General features: G+C 38.2%; 1 protein-coding gene across 6 annotated transcripts in view; it reads right to left on the bottom strand.

Moving 5' to 3' along the window:
* gria1b (glutamate receptor, ionotropic, AMPA 1b) overlaps positions 1–11,451 on the bottom strand; it is a 50,307-nt gene extending 38,856 nt beyond the window's left edge. For 5 of the 6 annotated variants that reach the window (XR_014625146.1, XR_014625147.1, XM_084386988.1 and 2 more), the window contains exons 1-3: positions 11,064–11,450; positions 10,778–10,912; positions 2,032–2,271 (exon numbers count right to left, since the gene is read on the bottom strand). Coding sequence is in view for 4 of the 6 variants with exons in the window: in XM_084386988.1 (XP_084243114.1) it covers positions 2,032–2,271; positions 10,778–10,912; positions 11,064–11,193 (505 nt within the window). In the remaining 2 variants the exon portion in view is untranslated. Of the gene's footprint in view, positions 1–2,031; positions 2,272–10,777; positions 10,913–11,063 lie in introns of all 6 variants that reach the window. The other variant, XM_084386991.1, reaches the window with a different exon arrangement.
* Positions 11,452–24,275: the final 12,824 nt, after the last annotated feature.

Here is a 24,275-nt window from a genome sequence, read left to right as displayed (position 1 = left end):
TTAATACTACAGTATTGCCACCCGCCATAAAACGGAAAAGAAAAAGATGACGACAATGGCGCAAAGAGATGGGTAACTTCAACTGGAACACAAAATCATGTCGTCGGAGACAAAAGATGTGTGAGTGTTTTGGATTACTTTTAAATTGTAGTCGGTTACTGATTCCAAATTTTTCACAAAAAATTTTGTTAGAAATGTAATCAATTACATTACACATTTAAGGTAATATAATCAGACTACTTTTTGATTACTTTTAGGTTACTTTTGACATAACTTGTTTATCATATTGAAAGTAAATATGTTAGGTCAAAGGTTCAGCTGACAAATAAAGTTCTGTGACATGAATTTGTACATTTGTGTTTGAAAGACAAAAGCTTTACAAAGACAGCAAAACAATTATTCAAATAAAAATGAATGTGTTCGTCAGGAGTTGATTAGATATGCAATGTTGGATTGTTGAGAAAACATGCTATTAATTCAATAAAGTGAAATTATTTCTGTAAATCCAGTGGTCAAATTCTGTGTGGGTCTCAGTTTTCAGTGATAGTCACATGACGAGTGGCTGGTCTGAGGCCTGGAAAACCTTCTGAACATATAAAAGGATACATATAAAACGTATAAAATTAGGAACAATTTACTGCCATTGTGAGAATAACGTAATAAAAAAGTAACTGTAGTCTGATTATGAGTATTTTAAAACATAATATAATCTAATTACAAGTACTTCATTTTTGGAATCTGATTATGTAATCCAGATTACATGTAATCAGTTACTACCCAGTACGGCTTGTCAGCTAAAATGTGTGTTAGTTTGTTTTTTACTAAAATGACATGCTATGTAGCACAGGATAATTTCATCAAAAGACAAAACCTATATCTTAAACAAAAAACTGCCACAAATCACTACAACTACCATAAAGATGTGAGTTTACATGCTTGAGGGAATGGACAACTGTTGTAGTCCTAATTTAGAGGCTTCAGAATTCACAACTGAGGTCAGACTGTGTATAATGTATGCTGTAGTTCAGAACATTAAAGTCTCTTCAAGTAGCCTGACATGAACCACAGACCTTATTTTACTCACAAATTGGAGACTGTTATTCTAAAACCCCTTTGGGAAATTCCCAAGGGAAGCCATGGTGAATTAGTCTTCCAGGTTAGACAAATTGATTTCATGACTGAATAGTTCTATAGCACTGAGTTTTGTGAATAGGGCGCAATCAATAATGAGCCTAATTTACATAGAAATGAGGCATGTTTGTGCAAAAAACAATGACTTCATTTAAATATGGCGCAATGCTATTCCAATGCGTTTAGCACCTGGTTAAACTGGACTGTGGGTGGTTAATGGATAAGACGCAGGTTTTTGTGCAGAAATACTGTGCACGACATTGGAACAAATGTTAAATGGATTCGCTCATGGTCTGATGCTCTCATTTGCATTGCACTGTTCTGGTCGTGAGGATCCGTAAATGATCGCAGTAATGATTTAGAGTTATTCTCTAATGACAACATGGCAATTTGATAATGATTGGATATGGCAAATATGATGGAGCACCACACACGTGTCTCCACTCACAGGAGATATTATGGTGCAGCCAGCCCTCGTTCATACTTAAATCACAATAGAAGATCTTTCAGTGAACTTCAAACTGATTATAAGAACAATCCTGCAGGAATCAGGGAGTCATAAGAAAAATTATTACACCCGAGGCACTGGAAATGTCAAAGTATAACCCTATTACAAGACAAGCATGAGCACCTCAACAGGATTATAACAAATCATCACGTTTTTCAAACTTTCCCAGCAATATCCTCTAAAAGCTCCTAAATCACAAATCACTAAATCATCTTCGTGACATCCCGAGCAACCTTACAGAGTATTACAACATTTAATCACAACTGCAACTGCAGTGGCAATGCAGATACAGAAAAAAGCGAATGAAATATTTACCTCACCCTGAAACCTTATAAATTCAGTTTCCGTTATTGTACTTTTGAAACGGCACGTTAGCAAGATAAAAAGCCAACCTGAGTCCGAGCTGTACATGTAGACGAACTTAGTCCACTTGTAGTGCTCGACAAGGGCGATCAGAGCATCCTGGAGCTCAGGTCTCAGCTGGATCACAAACTGGTTGTTGGTATCGATGGGGAAGCTGGGCGTGACGAAGCACACGTGCAGAGCGCCGCAGAACGACATGAGCATGTTCATGGTCTTCCTGTCATACAGACCAATTATGGCGTAGACTCCTTTGGAGAACTGTGAACAAACTGGGAAGAAAACAGAAGAAATGTAATGGACATTAGATTTGGATTATAAAATGCATTTTTGAAGAATGTGAAAGTAAGTTGTAAAAAACATTTTTTTTAAATGCTGCTTTGGAACGATATCTGTTGTGATAAGCAAAAAAGATCTCCGTATCTGATCTTTACTATCTCAGTAAAAAAGATACAAATGTAAATATTTTCCAAATCATATTTTAATAACTTGGCCTGGCTTTACAGTGACAACATACAAGCCAATTTTATATTTTTAAATATATGTAATATTTCAAGTCTTTATAGTTATATATAATATAATCCCTCACAAAAAGCCTGGTCATATTTGGAGTGCTTGGCATTAAAACATGAAAACCTCTGGGGAAAAAAAAGTTAACATTTTGTTTTAATGATGTTTGGGTATTTTTGCTACAAACAACAACAAAAAAAAATGTATGAAAATTGCTGCTGATGCAACTGCATATATACATCTGAATTAAAACATCAGCTCATCGACAATATAAAACTTGTGAAACATTCATTAGCACTAAACTGTACTTCCAACATCTTTCAATCAATAGCCAGGGTTTACGCAAGAAAGCAAGTCAATATGTTATCTAAAGTTCTGTCATGATCACCCCCAAAGCACTTCCTCCTGAAAAAACAAGACCTCAATATGTCTTGCCCTGCATTCTTCTTTGTAATTACAGTGACAGTGAAACCTCCACCCACCAATCATCTCTCCTCCAGCCCCCTCACAGCCGGCTAAACCCTGTGTGCTTCAGAAGCACATGGCAATTGATTTGTATTGCAGTACTCCAGAAGGGGGTCCGTTTCATTTACTTGTCTTTTGTTACAGACGGTGTCAAATCTGGGTCTTCTCAAACAGAAAAGCTCCAGAACACCCTGGAAACATTGAGCGTATTGAAATTCCAACATTTTCACCTCAACTCCAAACTGTATCCTACTTCGTTCCCTTTACTTATATTCTGTAATTATATAAATGTTCCTCTGGGACATTTCACAGCTCCACTGTCTTTTTTAAACCCTTGTACACTGCATTCATTAATAATAATGCAGGCGTTTTTAGATATAATTATTGCGCATTTATTATAAAACTATATGAGAGCCTTGCTTACCATAAATTTAAATCTCAGCAGCTAAAATTCAAAAGTGTTTTCAAGCTAACACCTTGCATTGGTTCCAGCTAACGTATAATTCCAGGAAAGATACGTGCCATTTGCATTCAGACATTGGTTCCCTGGGGCTTCGAGCATGTGAATGAGGGATGTGCCACCGTTGTGACATTCTTCAGCTCCAAATCTTCCCCTTAGGCGAGCAAACTTTCAAATCAGCCTCAGAACACAACCCAGAAGGCAGATAGCTTTCTCTGCTATGCATCTACAATAGCATGCACTATTTAAGCTTCATTCCCCTATAATAATGACCCTCATTCTCCCCTCCACAGCACTGATAGTGAGGATTGACAAATGTACTGTCACTGCGAGATATGTATCTTTTAAAACAGGCGATAAAGAGTCAATGCGAGGCTGCACAATGCATTTATCTCAACCATTTGGGAAAGATAACGCAAGATTTCTGTGTGCACATCTTCTTTATCAGCGTTCTTCATGCCTACCGCAGATAAAGTGTGTGTGTGTGTGTGTGTGTGTGGGGGGGGAGTCGAAAAGAACAACGCATTTTTATGTAGTGCTGCTTGGAAGGAGTATCAGGGTTTGAATCTCTGTGTTCGGGTACAGAGCATGTGTATGAATGTATAGTCGGGTTGGGGAGGAGAAAACAACTTTTCTGCCTGCGGTGATCTCCACGATGCTGAAAGATGTTTGTGACAGGTGGGTCCAGTATGAGTGATCTCGTCTGATCTTCAGTCACTGCAGTGAAGATGAGAGGAGCTCTGCTGCATCAATCTGTTCCAGCAGCCTCTGTTCTCCTTGCCTTAGGTTATTGAGAATCTGAGGTAAAAAAGGGTGTTTGAACTGATGTGCAGTCCTAAGGGAGCTGTGACATGGCTGATAAACCAAAATGGAGACAGGAGCCATTTGTGCCAGCCATGGTTAATCAGAGATGCGGTTTTATGCTGAGGATATTTGAACTAAAATGAGTCATTCCTGATGAAGGTATAGTTTACCCAAAAATTTACATTTTGGCATTAGTAACCCTCATGTCATTCTCACACTTTCTTTATATGCGGTGAAACCCAAAATGCAGATTTTAGGCAGAATGTCCAAGCTTCACCATCTGTTTTCCTATATGCGAATGGTGATTTTTACTGACAAGCACCAAAAATGACAAAAATAAAGCACCATATAAGTGATCCATATGACTCACGCACTATATTCCAAGTCTTCTCAAGACATACAGTACTATACACTCAAAAAAGTGTAACAGGCAATCGTTACCTTAAAGGGTTAGTTTACCCAAAAATGAAAATTTCTGTCATTAATTACTCACCCTCATGTCGTTCCAAACCCCTGAGACCTTCATTCATCTTCGGAACACAAATTAAGATATTTTTAATGAAATCTGAGAGCTTTCTGTCCCTCCATTGACAGCAACGTCACTGCAACTTTCAAGGCCCAGAAAGGTAGTAAAAACATTGTTAAAATAGTCCATGTAACTACAGTGGTTCAACCTTAATATTATGAAGCGACGAGAATTAGGGCTGGGCGATAAAACGATAACGATATGTCTCGCGATAGACACGTAATCAATATCAATAAAAAATGCGTTCGATAAAACGTTCGATACTTTTGCTGCTGCAAAATGCTAAATCATAAATCAGATGTATGTACAATAACATTACGATGTCCAGCAATCAATTTAAATAGTACATTGGGTTTAATTTGTGATTTAATAAGGTCTAATATATGTTGTTAGTGGCGAAAATTTTCACTGAAATGGTCAAGCGTGTCAGAGGTTCTGGGTTCTAATCCGCACTCGTATAATTATTATTTATTGTTTTTCCTCATCAAAACCGATCATGTTTATCAGTAGTTGTATATCAGGCAGGGACATGTGCATTTTGTTTTGTAATTTCACCGGAACGAATAGAGAGTCTCCACCACGGATTGAAGCGCGCGTCCGAGTGAAGACTGTGCGCGAGCCACAAGAGAACACAGTATCCGCGCCACTGATCGCAGCGGCAACGAGCACTTTGATCACTTGATTTCAAAAACAACACATTTCAGCGCTAGGTCGCCTCTTATTTAACAAACGAACTAAATGAATGCTCTGCTAGTTAACTGGAGATGTTTTATTTATTTGTATTGGTACATTCGTGCCGTGAGATGTTTCAAAAGTGGTGGGGACAATATCGACCTTAGCAAAAAGTGGTGGGGACATGTCCCACCCGTCCCACCCGCAAATTACGCTTATGAGTCTGACTGTAGTCAGACCAATGTCGTCTGCAAATTATGCAAGACCGTCGTCGGTTTCTCTATGTTTATATTTAACACTTTGCATTGTATTACACTTTATTAAGCATTTCTTACGTATTCTTTAATTTGCACCTTAATGTTAAGAGATAATTGTTAAGTGTTCATTGTGATTTTAGACTTATGTTTAAATTTTAATTATTTGAGTGTTATCCATGGTTGTGTTGACATTTCTGCCTTTATAACTGAGGGGATTATAATCAGAGGAAGGTTAAGTTTAAAATAAAAATGTTAAAATGTAATATATTTTTCTCCTGGTCCTTATTTTAAATAGGTCATAAAAAATATCAATAATTATCGATATCGACCGATATGAAACACTTATATCGTGATACAGTTTTCAGCCATATCTTCCAGCCCTAACGACAATACTTTTTGTGCGTAAACCCTACAAGACTACAAAAAATGTAGTCAAGTTAGTAAATGTAGTTAGATATTAATTATTATTTTTTTTGGGGGGGGGGGGGGGGGATAGCCTATGGTGGTTATGGCCCTGGTACACACATGGACCGATAATTTAGGGAATTAACTCCTGAACCTTGACTGTGTATGTGGGCAATACCCATTTTTTTGTATAGAAATCAGAAGCTTGTTCAAGATTTTCTTGCATGTTTCACAAAGAACATAATACAAGGTTGAAATATCATGAAAGTGAGTTAATTTTTAGCTAAACTGCTCCTTACAAAAGAATGAAAAGGTGGCAGCTCATCCTGAATTCTGTAACATTAGGGCCCAGCGTTTCACCGAAAATACCTAGATCATTTCAGAGATTACAGCCAAGCGGGCTCTTTTTGTCACCTAACAAAAACAGATTTTGTCCCTGGTGTCCTCTAAGCGGCTTGTAGCCTCAGTCTTTGCAAGATGATATATCTGATAAGGTAAATTTTTATCACTGTATCATTCCAGCCCAGTGAAGGTCGGGGAGCATGTAGCCCTACAGGCACATATCCTGAAATCACCACTGCTAACCTCAGTGCCATTCCCTCTGAACTGCATCCAGTTCCTAACGGCTAATGAAGCTAATGACATACCCGTCATCTATAATCAACGATCAAGCATCCAAAGCTTACTGGTATCAAAAAAGCCAGTCATATTTCACAGTGCATCATTTTAAATCCGTCTAATGGCTAGAAGTCCTTGCTGATGAATATGCAGCTGATGCTAACGTGGCTACGGATATTCAAGTAGGAGCTTATTGCCTTTAAAGTCTTCCATCACTTGTATATAAAGCTTCAAATTAAGGCAACCACACAGGTAAAAGCTCTTCAGAGGTCTATGTGAATTCCACAGGGAAGAGACACAAAACAGTGTTTGTTCCTGAACTCGCTGTGACATGAGCTTCAATGGGTCTCTTTGGAGCTCGCCTGATTGACATGCTGTGGACATTTTGCCCGACTGCATGTCAATGTGATGAAAGGACTGATACATGCTGAAAGGAGGACCACGGGGCCGAACGGGACTAATGCCAAAAACTGACTGTCATAAAGGCTTGTGATATGGCAAAAGCAGAAACGTTTTTAAAATAATTCATGTATGGAAGAAAAAGGAATCTGTCCTATTCACAACAGACAAAAGCCTGTTTGCCAGATTTAAAATGATGTGATGAGGGGTTTTATTCAACCAGAGAGGCGAGAGGAGAAACACTCATCACCATCATGACAGACGTTGACTGGTTATTTCAACTGTCTTGGAGAGGTCGACGTACTGCATGTAACTCACTATTCATCAGTGCAACTGACAACTCAAATCAAAGGTGCATGCAATTCTTGAACATGAATATTGTATGGCAATTTTCATGTGGTCAGATTATTCCGTTTGAAAACATCGAAGGGCCCAGCCAATTCTAATAAACTGTTTACTGTGAAATAATGTGATGCATTCCAAATGAAAGCTGAAATATAGCATTCAAACCGATTGAGCTAATATTAAAGGGATAGTTCATCTGAAAATGAAATTTCTGTCATCATTTACTCACAGTCACTCTTAAACCTGGATGACTTTCTTCTGCTAAATGTTTCAATGGCTCTATTGACTTTCATTGTATGGACACAAAACTTTTTTCTAGACAGGTTTGAAGCAACACGACAGTGAGTAATGATGACAGGAGGCTCACATTGCCCTATATAAACATACTACATCATGGGACCTCTATAACTGAGCTTTAATTTCTGTTCCCATCAGCACTTTCACTATTCAACTTCCCTGTCCTGAAGACATTTTCAGAACAGTATTCTACGATATGTCCACTGCAATCTAATCTTAACACTCCAGTAGTTTTACACTGTACAGTGTGTTGCCATTTATGTAGGATAAAGCCCACTATTATGTGGTAATTTGGGGAACAATTTTCCTTCCCCAGAAGAACACCTGTCCAACTCCAGCTAAATATTGTCAATTCCCTCCCACATAAGTGGATTTTTCATGATAACTCCCTTTGTGGCTCTGCTCCCACATGCATACATCAAAACCCCTGAAAATAATCACTTTGGCTATGATGCAATGAATAATAGATTAAATGAATCTATTTGAGCGGTGCTAAACGGTTACTGTAGCTCTTCAGAGTTAAGGCATCTTCGGCAACTGGTTCAGGCGCATATCTAAGAAAATAAGAGTCTGTACAGCTCTGTGTGCCATTTCTGCCATGCACGTCATCTATTTAAGTAGTATAAATATGATAACAGATAATGATTCACAGTTATGGGAACACGTCTAAATGTCTTATTAATAAAATATAAAACCCTTACATGTGTTATACAAAGAAATATACATTTCTTGGGTAAAAGATGACAGGCTGTATTTTTTCTTTGCTCTTTTCAGATTATTTGACAGCATTAAAAAATTTAGAAATGCAAAGTCGTACACTATAACAGATTTCAGCTGATCTGATTTGCAGCAGAAACGCATGTGACCACATTGCACTTGTAGTATAGACGCTAATCTGTCCTGATGTCAACCCAGACAACAGCAAAGGACCGCACACTCACCTGTCAATCAACCATTGCACTAAAACAGTGGTTCTCAGTCTCAGCTGACCACTTGTGATTGGATCACTCAAGACGAAGGCTAATTCAGGTGTAAACAAAACTTAAGACGGCACCATTGTTGAGATGAGCACATTAAGAGTAAACATATCTCAACTATCTTCAATGGCTGTTTATGTTAATATTTTAACGTAAACGGCAATTACTAATCCATCTATCAATTATTGGGCAAAAATGGACACTGAAGAAAACAGTGTTGAAATGGGCTAAATGTCTGCATTACTGTATTGCCATTACTGCAGGTTGGTATTTTTTAACAAAAATGTACTCAATTCTCCACAGTGTTCATGACCATATCAATCAAGTGACAAAACCACTGATTTTCTTTTGTTCTGTTTCTTAAAGACCCATTCATTGTTCTCTATAGTCCTGGCTTTTCTTCTTGCGGCAAAAGAGGAAAATGATCAAATTATAATCAAACTGAATTTGGTTGCACTTTCTGCCACACAAATTGCTCAAGTGCTCTTGGGTTTAGTTCTGGGATGGTGTATACAGCGATTAGAGGATAAGACAGCAGCCATGCACAATCGCCCCAGATGAGCCAACCCTCTGCATGCAGATGTAATTAGCTCCATATAATTACTTTCACACTTCCCTGTGACAAGAACATACGTACTCAGCCCTTACGTTAAACTTTCCTTTGATAGCCTCCCAAGACCCTTTCCGATGTCACCCTATAAAAATGCCTTAAGGAGTCCCCTAAAATGGAAAACATCGCTGCAGCCCCATCTTTGCTCAGCTTTCAAGTAAACAGCATACTCTGCTTTGAGGCGCTGAGACTCATTTAAAAAGGCACCAGTGATGTGTACATGAGAGAGGTTTATCACACGTACTCATCTGGGAGAGACTATATAGCCCATATGACTTCTCTGAACTTCCGATCAGTCTACTCTGCTAGTGTAGAAGTATCTCAAACATCTGAAATATTTTCTCTCTCTTCATCAGAAGCTGTCTGCATGCTAAGTTTTATGTTGTACGACGCTGGCAGGGTTGAACACAAACATGGAAAGGTTGCATGTGTCAATCTCAGACATCAAAGGGCAACATTTGTGACTGACAGCCAGCTGAGACAGGAATGAGGATGTTTTCTCTGTTCAGCTTGTCTAAAAATGTTCATATTAGCAATACGTTTCATATTCCAATTCATGACAGAAAATATGTTGTCTAATCTGTTAAAAAAAAAAAAAAAAAACATGTTAAATGTAACAACTGTGGTGCCAGAAATTTGCTGTAAAAAATGTGGTGATGATGCTTCAGGCAGTGTTTCAACAGAAATAAACTAAAGCCAAAAATAATGCATTAAACAACATCAAATGCATATCCTTACAAAACTGATAACAAAAATAAGCAGAAACATAACTATTTAAACATGGACTTTTGGGAGTGCCTTTTAATTATAAATAAAGATTTTATTTTACAATATTTTTACTGGAAAAGTAAATGTATTGCCTTGTTAAATATTTTGTACAATAACTAAAATGGTGATTTATACAAAAAAATTATAATAATACATGCACCGTTTTGTTCAATCTAATATAAGTCTTAAAGTATTTGGTAAGGTAACTGCATTTTTACATTTTCCATTAAAATTACAAAACAATATTAAATTAAGAAAACATGATAAATGCATAAATCTATTTTGTGAACACGTAAAGAGCACATGAATATGAAAGTAGTCAAATTAAACAAACTACTGTGGCAAATTGAAATGAAGCATCTGGAAATGTGAAAAAACACCACTGGCTCCTGTCAAAATCAACCTCAGGTGTTCTAGAACATTTGGCCAGCTTTGCAGTTCCACCTGACAGTAATCCAGCTGGGTTTAAGACTATTAGTGAAGACACGTTTACAGCACGTTTACTTAACTAAGCCTGCACTATTTCACTGGCACAAATCATCTGTGCAGAGCCGGAAATTTAGCAAAGCAACAAGGTTGATAGAAACAGGTCGCGTGCGCACTGCAGAGGTTTGGCTTTGGGAAGAATAACAGACCTATGACATATATATTAATACAGAACTTACAGGCGTATGTCATGGCAAAGCTGCTCCCCGTGTCCACCATGTCCACTTGTGGTACCAGTTTAGGAACATCATTGTGTTGAGAGAGCGCGAAACGGAACACGTCGTATTCATGGGAGTCGGTTGGAAACAAACCTCCTGTCGAGATGACAAAAAAAGTAATTCAGGGAAAATAGCAGCAGAATGGGAATATTTAAACCCAAATGGTTAACTGTACCTCACCCTGTGCGACTGAAACTTTAAATCTCTGTCAGGACACGGTTATGAACAATAGCCGCCGAGTACTCACCTATGTTGATGTTACTTGGGAAACTTGAACATGAACACAACCCAAGCAAACCGGTTAAGAGAAAGACGAAGCTTTGCCGCATATTTCCGTTTGCATTTGAGAAACTGACGAAAAGCCAAATGCCAAACATATATGTATATCCCAAAGTCTTTGCCTCTTCACTCACACTGAGCCCATAGCGGTAACACAGAGCCAGCAGAGCGCAGTGAATCCCAGTCAGTCCTGTTGGCAATAGCGGTGGTGAGTGAATAAGCGCGTCTCTGACAGCTCTACTTACAAATGAACACAACACTCTCTGTAGTGTCAGCAGAAGAAAGAAAAAGCGCTCTTGATCGCTTTCTTAACATCACCGCGCGCTCCCGCTAGCTCGTTACTCTACTCAAGAGTAGAAGAGCATATGACTGGGGGTAAACTTGAATCCGTGCGCAGACTGTACCATTTTATAACAGCACGATTTTCTCCAATTTGCAAATGTGTAGCTATGTAAGATTATTAGCCATACATCAATTTAAACTGCATAAAATATATATATTGGGAGTAGAGGAGCCTCGAGTCTGATCAGTTAAAAGCTTCTCAGAATGGTGCACAAAATGTTATCCAAAAAGAAATCAAACACACCACTTTTTCTTCTGTATATGGATGCCAAATATGAATATCTGAGGGGGAAAAATGTTTTAAAACATGTAACAAGTTCTTAAAAAATAAAATGTCATCATAGACTTTTTTTTTTACAAACATTTTGAGGTGACTATATCAATGTCAAGTATAGTCATCAAGTTAAAAAAAGTAACACTTTAATTGCACTATTCATTTTAATGAATATTATGAATCTTAAACTCAAATTACCCTAAATTCTACATTTACATTTACATCTAGAGTAAACAAACAGGCAATTTCTGTCTATGCAGGTTCATCACTCTGAGCCAGTGCATTGAATAATCACCCTGACCCAACATCTCTTTTCACAAAACAGTTTATTTTGGAATTAAATCACATGGCTAAGCCCACAAAACACTCCACTAAAATGAAATGATGCTATGAAACCCCTCTAATGAATCTGAGGTTCGTATAATTGCATTGCACACAAATACAGCAGAGAATGGAACAGATTGCCCCTTTACCATTCCATGAATTAATAAATAATATAATGCATTGTATTCACATCTATATTACATGTAATGCATTTCAGACTGAATCTGTCAGCACTTTCTGTACTTAGGCTTTTTTACACTGTTCCAATGAAATGTACGGGCAAAAACATGGCCCTTATATATACAGATTCCATGTTTTTACACCTAGTTTCTACACCTTTTTATCTAATTCATATTCAGTCATCCAAGTATGCTCTTAAAACTACAGTGGTTTAATATAATCATAACATTGGGTTGAAGATGAGGGCTGTCCACTGAGATTAGATATATTAACAGTGACATAGCCCAATATAATTAAGACGGCTTCATCAACTTCAGGATGTAATGACATTAACATCCATGACACAGACCAATTATAGTGTGGTGGAGCTCCAGTCCCCTTGGCACACCAACAGAAGGAGGAACTCCTACTATTCCCATGGTTTTTTGTGTTGCACTGGCGAGTGCTGAGAAAATGCCTAACGGGAATCAGGAACACGAGTTTCTTCAAGTTAGTTGAAACAAAAAAAACAACAAAAAAAATGAATTATTGAACACCCATAAATAAAACATTAATGTTGTAAATAAAATAAGTGAGGTTTGCTATGTTATGTTATGTTTGTAAACTGGGGTTTCAGAATTTAATTAGCTTTGTGACAATGTCAGTGTAATTTTTAAAACACATGCATTGAAATTTCTTCTTCTTTTTTTTTTGTTAAATGTAAATAAAACAGATAGGATAGGATTCTTATGATGTACACTACAGTGTGATGCTATATATGTATGTATGAGGGCCACACGAAGCTGGGCCTGGTGGATCGAAACACTAGGGAATCAGAGCAGCACATTTACATCCTGGTTACAAGAGGATCCATCTTCTAGATATTCTTGTAAGCGCTGGAACAAATATTAATGCTGCTCTTTGATGTAACTCCACATCTTAGAATATCAGCTAAGAATATGTACTGTGAGTGAGCTTAAATCCACCATGCTTTATGATTGTCCTAATCTTCATTCAAATACCTGTGAACCAGATTTAGAGAGGAGAAATGCACATTCAGCTTTTTTTCCAACAGCATCCCTATCTCCATAGCTGTCTGAAGAGCATTTTTTGGTTTATCCATCTTTAGGCACTCAGGCGTTTTCTGAGAAGTCAAATTAACCTGACAAAGCATTGTTAGTAATCAACTCAATTGATCCTGAAGATCTTAATGCTAATGAATAAACGGTGCCAAAGCAATATTGGATTTTAAGTGAGAATAAATAGCCAAAGGTATCCCACATTAAAAGTGCTATGTATGCAATTTGTCCTGAAGTTCACAGCAATTCTTTGACATAAAGGTACAAGTGAATTAAATATTTAGTGAGTGAATAAGGCAGCACAACCTGAGGTTAGTTGACACTTACTATTACAGAAGCCTTGATTGTGCACTTGTGTTCTTAAAGGGGGAGTGCTCTCAAAGAAAGACCCATTTGTGCCCAGGTACAGCCCTCAGTCCAGAACGTTTCTCTCCCCATTAGTTGTTAAAGGTGATGAGGCATAGCTAATTCAGCAGCACTGGAAGTAACATTTGCGGTCTCCATTATACCTTAAAAGCTTTTCACCTTTGGAAGTCAGATAGTGAAGCGAGAGGTCTTTCAACAGGAAGCACTGAAGCCATTACCATCATTATAGAACAAAGCTCTGTGGAAAGGGGGGGGGGGGAAAGACGTCATTCATTTCATTTTGATTTGGCCAGTGTCTTAACTGTCATGCACAGTTTTCATGAAAGTTAAGGGAAGAGGCAAGTGTTTGACCCAAAAAGATGGAATAAGGACTATGAAAGATTTTGATTTTGTGTTCTGTACACTCAAACATAATTCTGTGGCTGAAGTTAATTTAGTTGGCTGCACCCTGGAAATGAGTTTTCTTAACATTAAATTAAACTGTGAACTCTATTCAGATGCCTGGTGTAGCAGCAACTAAATGAATTAAAACAATAAAATTAGACGTCAAAGTAACCCAACTGGATTTCTTGCAGTTAGCTATTAGGGGTGTAACAATATATTGTGTCACAAAATATCGCAATACAAAAATGCAACAATATGTATCATGGATAGTGACAATCTGTATTGTGTATAGTTCGCCCCAAAATAAAAACAAATTTAGTGTCACTACATTAAATATATATAATGTTGAATTTAATGTATAAAATGCAATGGGGGAATATTTGTGGGTCCTGATAATGCCAAATGTCTTTTTTTATTTTGGCCTACATTATTTTAAAGGTCCCATATTGTAAAAACTGAAATTTCCTGGCTTTTTTCATGATAACAGAGGTCTAGGGGCTTTGAAACTACCATATAAGTTTTAAAACAGTCAATCCACAGACAAATGCACACAGCCTGCATAAAGTAGCAGTGCCTTTTAACAAGCCGTTGTGACTTCCGTATAAATGTGATGTCAGAAGAACTACTCAGTCACCGCCTTCAGTGAGCACTGACCACCGTCAAGAAACTACATCACTGCATGGGCTTCCAAACAACATTAATAATAGAGAACAGTGGCTAATGTTTATTTATTCAGAAACACCACAGAAATAGTTCGACCACCATCTGTTCTGCATATTTCACAAGTGACTGCTTCGTCAATCAGGCACAGTTCAATGCCGGCTTTTCAAAGAAGCTCCTCCTCAAAGATGCTGCAGTCCCTATAGTTCTACCAGAAAGATTCGGGAGAATAAATGCTGTGACAATTATACATTTATTAACAGCCCAGCAAGTTCTTTGGCGTAGGCCCCGTCCGTAGCTCGCAATCTGAGGGTCCGGACTCTGCATATCCTGCCTGAAGACAAAGGCAGGGGCGCAGCCGAGCCACTGTGAGGTATAGGAAGGGACCGTCCTGGTGGTGGTGGTGGGGAGGATGGAGGGAAGGATCCATCTTGGAGGTGGGGAGGATGGAGGTGAATGGAAGCGTCAGCATCTGCGAACTCAAACGTGTGTAAGTACCAATCTTTTATACCACGAGTATTAGAATATGATTGGATAGTTGAGAAGGTAAAGTGACGTAACAATTGAGTCTTCCCGGCAGAACTTATGCTAAAGCTTTCATTTCATAGTTTTACAAGTTTACCATGGGCGTCAATTGCAGCATATGTTCTCACGTTCTGTGGGCATCTTTGCACATTTACCACAAGTAGGAGAGCGGGGCACAAAGTAACGCTTTTTGACTTTCTCAGTTTGTGTAAATCTACTTATGGTTCAGAGTATTTATTTTTTCCCACATTAATTTCCCACATGTCTAGTACAATTATGTGGTTTTGTTTTATTAATACAGTATATACTTTTTTCTTGATATACCCCGAAAGAATGGAAGTGAAATGTGACAACATGCCCCATAGGTGGGGTACATTGTAACATGTGAGGGGCACATTGTAACATGACCATATGACAGCTTAAAATGTTATCTGATCTAATAAAAAAAATATACAAGACTAACTAAAATATTTTCTAAATAAAATACAATTATTAACTTTTTCATATAAAATAATGGCATTTTTTAATAATTAAATATAAACTCATTTTTGAGTTTTGACTACGAACACAGGAAAACACAGCTATACAACATAGTTCAAAACAAATAAATAATTAGTCATTTCTGAACATTGACTCTCAGTCTTTATTCACCTTTTTCTCATGTTTTCTCAATAGAATTAATAAAAGTATAGAATATAATAGCATATTTCTAATAGGGGCACATTGCAACGCAGTGTGACAACATGCCCCGCCTGCACAACTGGGATTTAAACCCGGCTAGTGTCTTCTGCTAGTTAGCGAAGCATTAAAGAACTATCTCAACTGTTAAATAACATATTGGAGATTAAAATGATATCAGATTTGTCTAATTTTAAATAAACACAAAAAATAGAGATGAAAAATGAACTTAAGTAAGAAATTTACCTTTGCTATGGTTTAATAAATGTCTATGGATATCTTCCAAAAATTTTTAATTTGGGCGCAATTTTTCTCTATATAATGTTGATATGGCTACTAGTAAATACAGCGAGTTTCGTCATGCTAGCATGTGTGGAAGTATTTAACATGTGTTTAGCATCTTCCTGACCAAACTAGGAGTTGAATGCTCTCGTTTCATGTTTGATTTTCCTGTCATACTGCACATCCTCCGAAATGTTCTGTTAATCTTTACAAGCGAGCAGGGATGACAGTGTACTTAACAGGGCACTAGGAACATCAAATTATGTGGCTGATGGAATGAGACGGGTGCAGCTTTGTCAGCATTACTCCAGCAGGTGTCATTCTATGGAACATGAGGCATGAATCTGTGCGACTGCACAGGCTTAAAGGTGCCAGAAGCCATTTCTGTCATTTTTCTAACTTCCAACAGACTTAGCCACTGTATTTGACCACCCTCCATCTCTTCAATTATCCCCAAATGTTACCCAATCCGATAACAGCAAACCTGAATATATAAAAAGCAGAGAAGCACAGATTTTCTTCTGATTAATGTATTAAAGAGGCCACATTATGCCTTTTTACGAAGTTTTGATTTTGTTTTTAGAATAGTTTTATATGCTTGGATGTTAAAAAATAAATGTTTACATATTTTTCATTGTTGCACCACTATGAGTAACTCTCTGTTTAGTTCCAGTCTCTATGAAGCCCCTCCTTCGCAAAGCACAGTGTGCTCTGATTGGTCGGTTGGACCAGTGTGTTGTGATTGGTCACCCGTTCGAGTGTGTTTTGGAAATGTCACGCTTCTTACCATAACGGTGCGTTTCAGCCTTAGACTGTTAAAAAAGATGGACGACGCACCTTCACTCTCTTCCATTGTAGAAAAGTGAAGCCGCCAATGTCCCAATATAGCGCTGACATCTTGCACTGATTACGTATGCGCAGAGGTGAGCATGAAGTGGAGCCGCAGTATCAAGGCCCTGCGCACACTCTTGCAGAATCAATTGCAAGCTCATTATGTCGGTGTGAAATAAACAGTTATGGAAATGTAGAAATTAAAGTTAAATCTCCAATCTCCTTCTGAAGATCCCGAAAAAAAGTCAGTTGGTGCCTCAGTAACTACTTCGCTCAAGGAAGCTGTCAATCATGACGCCACAGTCCCGTTTTTATAGCATCAAATACCTAACTAAAAACGAATAAAAAAAACTAACACTTGAATTTACGTCAGCGTGATAAAAATGTCCTAAAATGACACAAACTTTCTTTGGAAAAAAATTATCTGAAGTGTAATTTGATTGTTTAGTTTGTCTCATGTCCCATTAGATTACATGGAGAGGGTGAGGTTTATGACCTATACTGCATCCAGCCACCTGGGGGCGATCTAAACGTTTTGGCTTCACTTTTCAGGACTAGTGCGGCACACTTGGTTTCAGCACACTATACGGGGCGAGGGGAGTTTATGTGGATAGGCCCTCGTCCCCTCGATTTTGACAGAGTCTACTCCGATGTACTCTTCAAGCAGCTCTATATCCCACAATTTAACCCAATTGTGACATCACAGATCACGCTTAACTGTAGTGTATGATAATGAGAATTATGAGAATTAATCGCATAATAGTGTATAATATATTAATTATGTTGAGATTTAATCGCATAATACTTGTAGCTACCTTATGTTCACAGTCAAAGTTTATACTATATTTACATCTTATTTGGTGTAATTTTATTTTTCTTCAACAACTTATATGCATATAGAATGGTGCATAAAACATGAAAAATCCATAAGTAAAAAAGGGGTTTAAATAATAAATCATTTCCATCAGCTTAGTGCTTCCATTTAAACCTTATGCACATGTTCCGCCAGTAGTGGGCACTCGTGCAACATAAGCAATGACGCACATCCGAGTCCATGAGACAAAGGGAGGCTAGCGAGTGAAGGGCATAAAAATTTGGAGTGGAATGCAGCCTACAAAAGCAACTCAGCCAGGCCTCACCCCTTTTTTAGCATTTGCTTTGGGCGGGAATTATTTAAATGAGGAATACTGTGATGTTTACTCAAGACTACATTCAAGGCGTTTCAGAGAGTTCAGCTTTGCAGCTTTGCAGACCTTTTTCATGCTCAAACAGCAACATTGCACACTAAAGAAAGTTGAACATGTAAAAAAAATATAAAAAAATAACGGGTCCTCTTTAGATCAAGCATTTTAAAAATATTTTAGCAGATATTTGTCCATAGTTTGGCAAAAGTACAACAGAGATGCTGAAATCACGATAAAGATTACCAATTGAGGATTAGCAGAAAAGAAAAATAAGGCAGTCAGCATTATTTTCATATGTATCATTTAATTCTTCATTAAGTCTATTCGCTCTCCTTTTGTACTAGCTCAAGGCACCCTAAAACAGTACCCTTGTTCATTTGTCAGCACTTTAGTCTTGTTACACAGGATGACGCACAAAGAGATAAGCGTGTAAAGGATCACTTCAATGCATTGCAGAATTCAGAGGGCTATGTGCAAACTTGGATCTGCCTTTCCTACTTAAATCATCCTTAATTGCTTTTATTTCAGTTGTCATAGCAACTGAGCAGCTCTTTTGTGGGTTCGGTGGGGTTGTAATGACTCTCAGCTTTATGGGTCGACAAACATACTGTGAATTGCAGGAACACAAGCACAACACATCAAGGGCTGAGAGACTAATGTGCCGAAGAACTGCTGCGTGTGGAGGAATGTGAAGACAGGCATGGTCTTGGTTTTGAGAGACTCCCTTTACAAACCTCTGTTATTTTATTTGGAGGCTGGACCATCATTTGTTAATGTGGTAGGGAAAGAAACGTACAGTGCATCCGGAAAGTATTCACGGCGCGTTACTTTTTCCACATTTTGCTATGTTACAGCTTTATTCCAAAATGGATTAAATGCATTATTTTCCTCAAAATTCTACAAACAATACCCCATAATGACAACGTGAAAGAAGGTTGTTTGAAATCTTTGCAAATGTATTAAAAATGAAATAAAATAAAAAATCCCATGTACATAAGTATTCACAGCCTTTGCCACTGATCATCCTTGAGATGTTTCTACAACTTGATTGGAGTCCACCTGTGGTAAATTCAGTTGATTGGACATGATTTGGAAAGGCACACGCCTGTCTATAAAAGGTCCCACAGTTAACAGTGCATGTCAGAGCACAAACCAAGCCATGAGGTCCAAAGAATTGTCTGTAGACCTCCAAGACAGCATTTTATGGAGGCAGAGGTCTGGGGAAGGGTACAGAAAAATGTCTGCAGCATTGAAGGTCCCAATAAGCACAGTGACCTCTATCATCTGTAAATGGAAGAAGTTTGGAACCACCAGGACTCTTCCTAGAGCTGGCCGCCCGGCCAAACTGATCGATCGGGGGAGAAGGACCTTAGTCAGGGAGGTGACCAAGAACCCGATGGTCACTCTGACAGAGCTCCTGCGTTTCTCTGTGGAGAGAGTAGAACTTTCCAGAAGAACAACCATCTCTGCAGCACTCCACCAATCAGCCCTGTATGGTGACCAGAGTGACTTAGCCCTGAGTGACCAGACGGAAGCCACTCCTCAGCAAAGGCACATGACAGCCTGCCTGGAGTTTGCCAAAAGGCACCTGAAGGACTCTCAGACCATGAGAAACAAAATTCTCTAGTCTGATGAAACAAAGATTCAACTCTTTGGCCTGAATGGCAAGCGTCATGTCTGGAGAAAACCAGGCACCGCTCATCACCTAGCCAATACCATCCCTACAGTGAAGCAGTGGTGGCAGCGGCAGGAACTGGGGAACTAGTCAGGATTGAGGGAAAGATGAATGCAGCAATGTACAGAGACATCCTTGATGAAAACCTGCTTCAGAGCGCTCTGGACCGGACATCTTCCAACAGGACAACGACCCTAAGCACACAACCAAGATATCAAAGGAGTGGCTACGGGACAACTCTGTGAATGTCCTTGAGTGGCCCAGCCAGAGCCCAGACTTGAACCTGATTGAACATCTCTGGAGAGATCTGAAAATGCCTGTGCACCGATACTCCCCATCCAACCTGATGGAGCTTGATAGGTTCTGCAAAGAAGAATGGGAGAAACTGCCCAAAAATAGGTGTGCCAAGCTTGTAGCATATAGCCTACTCAAAAAGCCTTGAGGCTGTAATTGGTGCCAAAGGTACTTCAACAAAGTATTGAGCAAAGACTGTGAATACGTATGTACTGTACATGTGTTTTTTGTTGTTGTTGTTGTTTTTATAAATTTGCAAAGATTTCAAACAAACTTCTTCATTATGGGGTATTGTTTGTAGAATTGAGGAAAATAATATTTTGGAATAAGGCTGTAACATAACAACACGTGAAAAAAGTGAAGCACTGTAAATACTTTCCGGATGCACTGTATCAGCAACATAAGAAAAAAAGAAAAGCTGTAATGACTTTCACCCCCACTGTGTCTCTGAAGAACATGCAGCTTGAAACCAATATTACAAAGTGATGATACAAAACTGCTGGTTGGAGCCGAAAAGCCCAAATGATCGTATTTCACTGGAGTCCAATTAATACTGCACGGAACAGTCAGCGTTTTCTTGGCGTTAAGACACCAGCTTGGTTTATTCAATGAATTATGATTCATATAAAAAAAAAAAAAAGAATGATTATCCAAAACTGCTGCAGCTTTGGACTTTCACTAATTGCAATAACTACCTCACCCATTGCTTATTTGAAGAACATATTGGCATGACATAAAACAGGTGCGGTTTACTGGCAGGAACAAGTGCTGAAAAGGGTGAATATCAGAAGAAGATTATATATATATAATTAAATGTATTAATATTTTATTATTTATTATTTTATATTACTAAAGATTTATGATATTTTCCAAAATTGGTTTTTAATAATTCGTTACATTTATATAGCGCTTTTTCTGAGACCTCAAAGCGCTTTACATAGATGGGGGAATCTCCTCAACCACCACCAATGTGCAGCATCCACTTGGATGATGCGACGGCAGCCATATTGCGCCAGAACGCCCACCACACACCAGCTTACTGGTGGAGAGGAGACAGTGATGAAGAAGCCAATCAGTATATGGGGATGATTAGGAGGCCATGATGGACAGAGGCCAAGGGGCAAATTTGGCCAGGATGCCGGGGTTACACCCCTACTCTTTTTCGAAGGACATCCTGGGATTTTTAATGACCACAGAGAGTCAGGACCTCGGTTTAACGTCTCATCCGAAGGACGGTGCTCTTTTTGGCAGTATAGTGTCCCCGTCACTATACTGGGGCATTAGGACCCACACAGACCACAGAGTGAGCACCCCCTGCTGGCCTCACTAACACCTCTTCCAGCAGCAACCTGGTTTTCTCAGGAGGTCTCCCATCCAGGTATACCAGGCTCAGCCCTGCTTAGCTTCAGTGGGCAACCAGTCTTGGGCTACAGAGTGATATGGCTGCTAACCATATTTAATGCAATTTAAGCTCTATTACAGTTTTTTCCTATTGCTAAAGCACTAAAATGACACGCACAGCACAATTATTTAAACTGACACACAGAGAGCAAAACCTCTTCTCAAGTCTCCAAAAGTCTAAACAAATTTTCTGCTTTACACATATTTTGCAATTCAAAATGGCACTTTTTAAATGCACTGAGCACAGTTCTCTGCATAAGACACAACAATCCGACATAAAGTCACATGTTTGCCATTTCAAAACACTGCCATTCAGAATGACACTACATGAGGTAATTGGCCAATACATGTGCCAAACACCTCAATGGTTAATTGTTAACACTTCAATCTTTTTCAGTGTACTGTTTTTTTGTGAGCATATTTGTGTTCAGTCCAATGTAAATATATCTATATGTTGCACTGACTTTTTTGGTGAAAAAAGAAAAAAGAAAAAAGTTTTTCATGTGTATCTGATATGGTTTCATATCAATCTGAAGAATTTTCTACAATTTGAACTATTTTAGTATTATGGCAAAGCATACTAAAGATGAGAATGCTTTTCATTATGCCAAACAGTGTGTACTTGGTTAGACAAAAATCTGGTAATATGAATGAAGTGTGTGCCATTTCGTAACAATATGAAATATTGCAATATGTGCAATAAAGTAACTTCAACTTGAACTTGATTTCATGCAAAAGTTTGGTTTTGATAATGCCATATGTAGTTTTGGTTGTAGTGCTTCATTTTGCAGGATATATATTGGGTATTTTGCAGTTTGTGTGTGTGGTTTTGTGAATTGTGTTAAGTATTTTGATAAAAACCAGCCTAGTTTGCAAAATTGTGTGTTAGCAATTGGGAAAAACTGTAACCTATACTGTAAAATGGGCTTTGTACATACTTAGACATGCAGTTTTGCATGGTTTTATACAGTAGGTCAGCATAACATTTCTGGACCATTACCACAAAGCATCACACTTTAAAAAACATTATAAAATACAGAATGTTATAGGCTTTACCAGTGTCAACAGTTAATAGATCAAAAGTTCACGTGACAGCCAATTATGAAGACATTCTGCTCCATGCTTTTTAACACATGTAATTGGAGAGTTTTTGTGCATAGTGTCATGTATATTTTAGATTAAATGAATGAATTGTTACAGTTTAGATGGAAGGACATTTAGAAAAGGTGATGGCTAGTTCTGGTTTTATTCAATTGGAGGCCATTGATAAGCAGGCCGATATGCTCATGGGATGGCTACAACTTTAAGGATCTGTCAGTAAGGCCAATTAGAAAGCTAGCAATGGCACTAGTGAGAGTGTGTTTATGCTTAGTTCTCCAGCCGCCTCCAGCGGAGCTGTCAGCCCTGTCTGTGCGAGAGATGGGCTCTAGCACACCTACAGTCAAAGCTCCAGATCCTCCCCTCGGTTCCTCTCCGCAACTTCTGCTACGCTTGCATATCTAATGCATAATGCATTAAATAATGTGATGAATAATTTGTAATCTGACAATTAGTAATGTGTTTCTCGGCTGAAACCAGAGGATGAAGCCCATGTTGAGGTGATGTTATTTTTAATGTTATTTTATTCATGAAGCAACAAAATGCAGAGTTGTGCAACCAAAAAGGGGAGAGACCAATGTGAAACTTCCATAAAAATGAAAAATGCAGAGCAAAGTTGCCATCTAGTCTGTTGGGAAGGTAGTACACACACACACACAATGGGTGAAGTGTGTCTTTAAGAGCTTTCTTCACGCATCGGCGGTGTCACAAAAACTTCTGTGGCGGTGGAACAGATAATGTGTCTGAATGCATTATGCATTAGAGTACACATACAATGAATGGTAGTTGTACAGTATACGCACAGCAGATTCAGACATAGACCACATTTCAGCTATCATATTACATCCTTCATAAAAGCTTATTAATAGAAAAAAATACTTTTGATCTTAGCCATTTTTATCATTTAACTAGGCCTATATACTGTTGAAACAGACCTTTATTCCGTTAAAGAGAGTGTGTCCTAATGATTTGTGTTTAATCTAATCCAATTTGCATGCTCAACAGTGCAGAATGCAAACAGAGTAGAAACAAGAGCAACGCAACATAAGCTCTGGTTCAGTCACTTATTTAAACCTTGTTTTTTTTCTCAGCCGTTGACAAAAACACAGTTCAGACATCTCTCACAACTCCAGCCACGGTTCAAGACATTTGTGCATTGCAATATGTTTTTGTTGCTCAATAAAATAAGAATGTCATTTTTTGCACCCTTTTGTTTCTTTATTTTTTTCTTTATCTTATTTTGCAAAGCTACAAAATTGGTGTTTTTTCACATAAATATACTATAATAAACAATCTGTTTGTGTGTTAATTTGTTTAAGTTTAAAACAGGACAGTCTCATGGTTTTTGCTAATCTTTGAATGGGTACTAATTTTTTTTTTTTTTTTTATCTATTTTTTATTGAACAGCAAAACTGCAACTTGACAACCAGTGATCAACTTGCATTTTCATTGTATGAAACGGGGCAGATCTGACATTTTGTTCCCAGTGAAAAAGGCATATGACTTTGGAGCGACATGAAGGTGGGTGGATGATAACAGTTTTAAAGGGATAGTTCACCCAAAAATGAAAATTCTGTCATCATTTACTCACCCTCAAGTTGTTCCAAACCTGTATGAGTTTCTT

The sequence above is a fragment of the Rutilus rutilus genome, assembly GCF_951802725.1.
Source record: "Rutilus rutilus genome assembly, chromosome: 18".
In the NCBI taxonomy this organism is placed as follows: Eukaryota; Metazoa; Chordata; class Actinopteri; order Cypriniformes; family Leuciscidae; genus Rutilus; species Rutilus rutilus.
The sequence above is the reverse complement of the archived record's forward strand: the minus strand, read 5'-3'. Positions and strand labels throughout refer to the sequence as shown.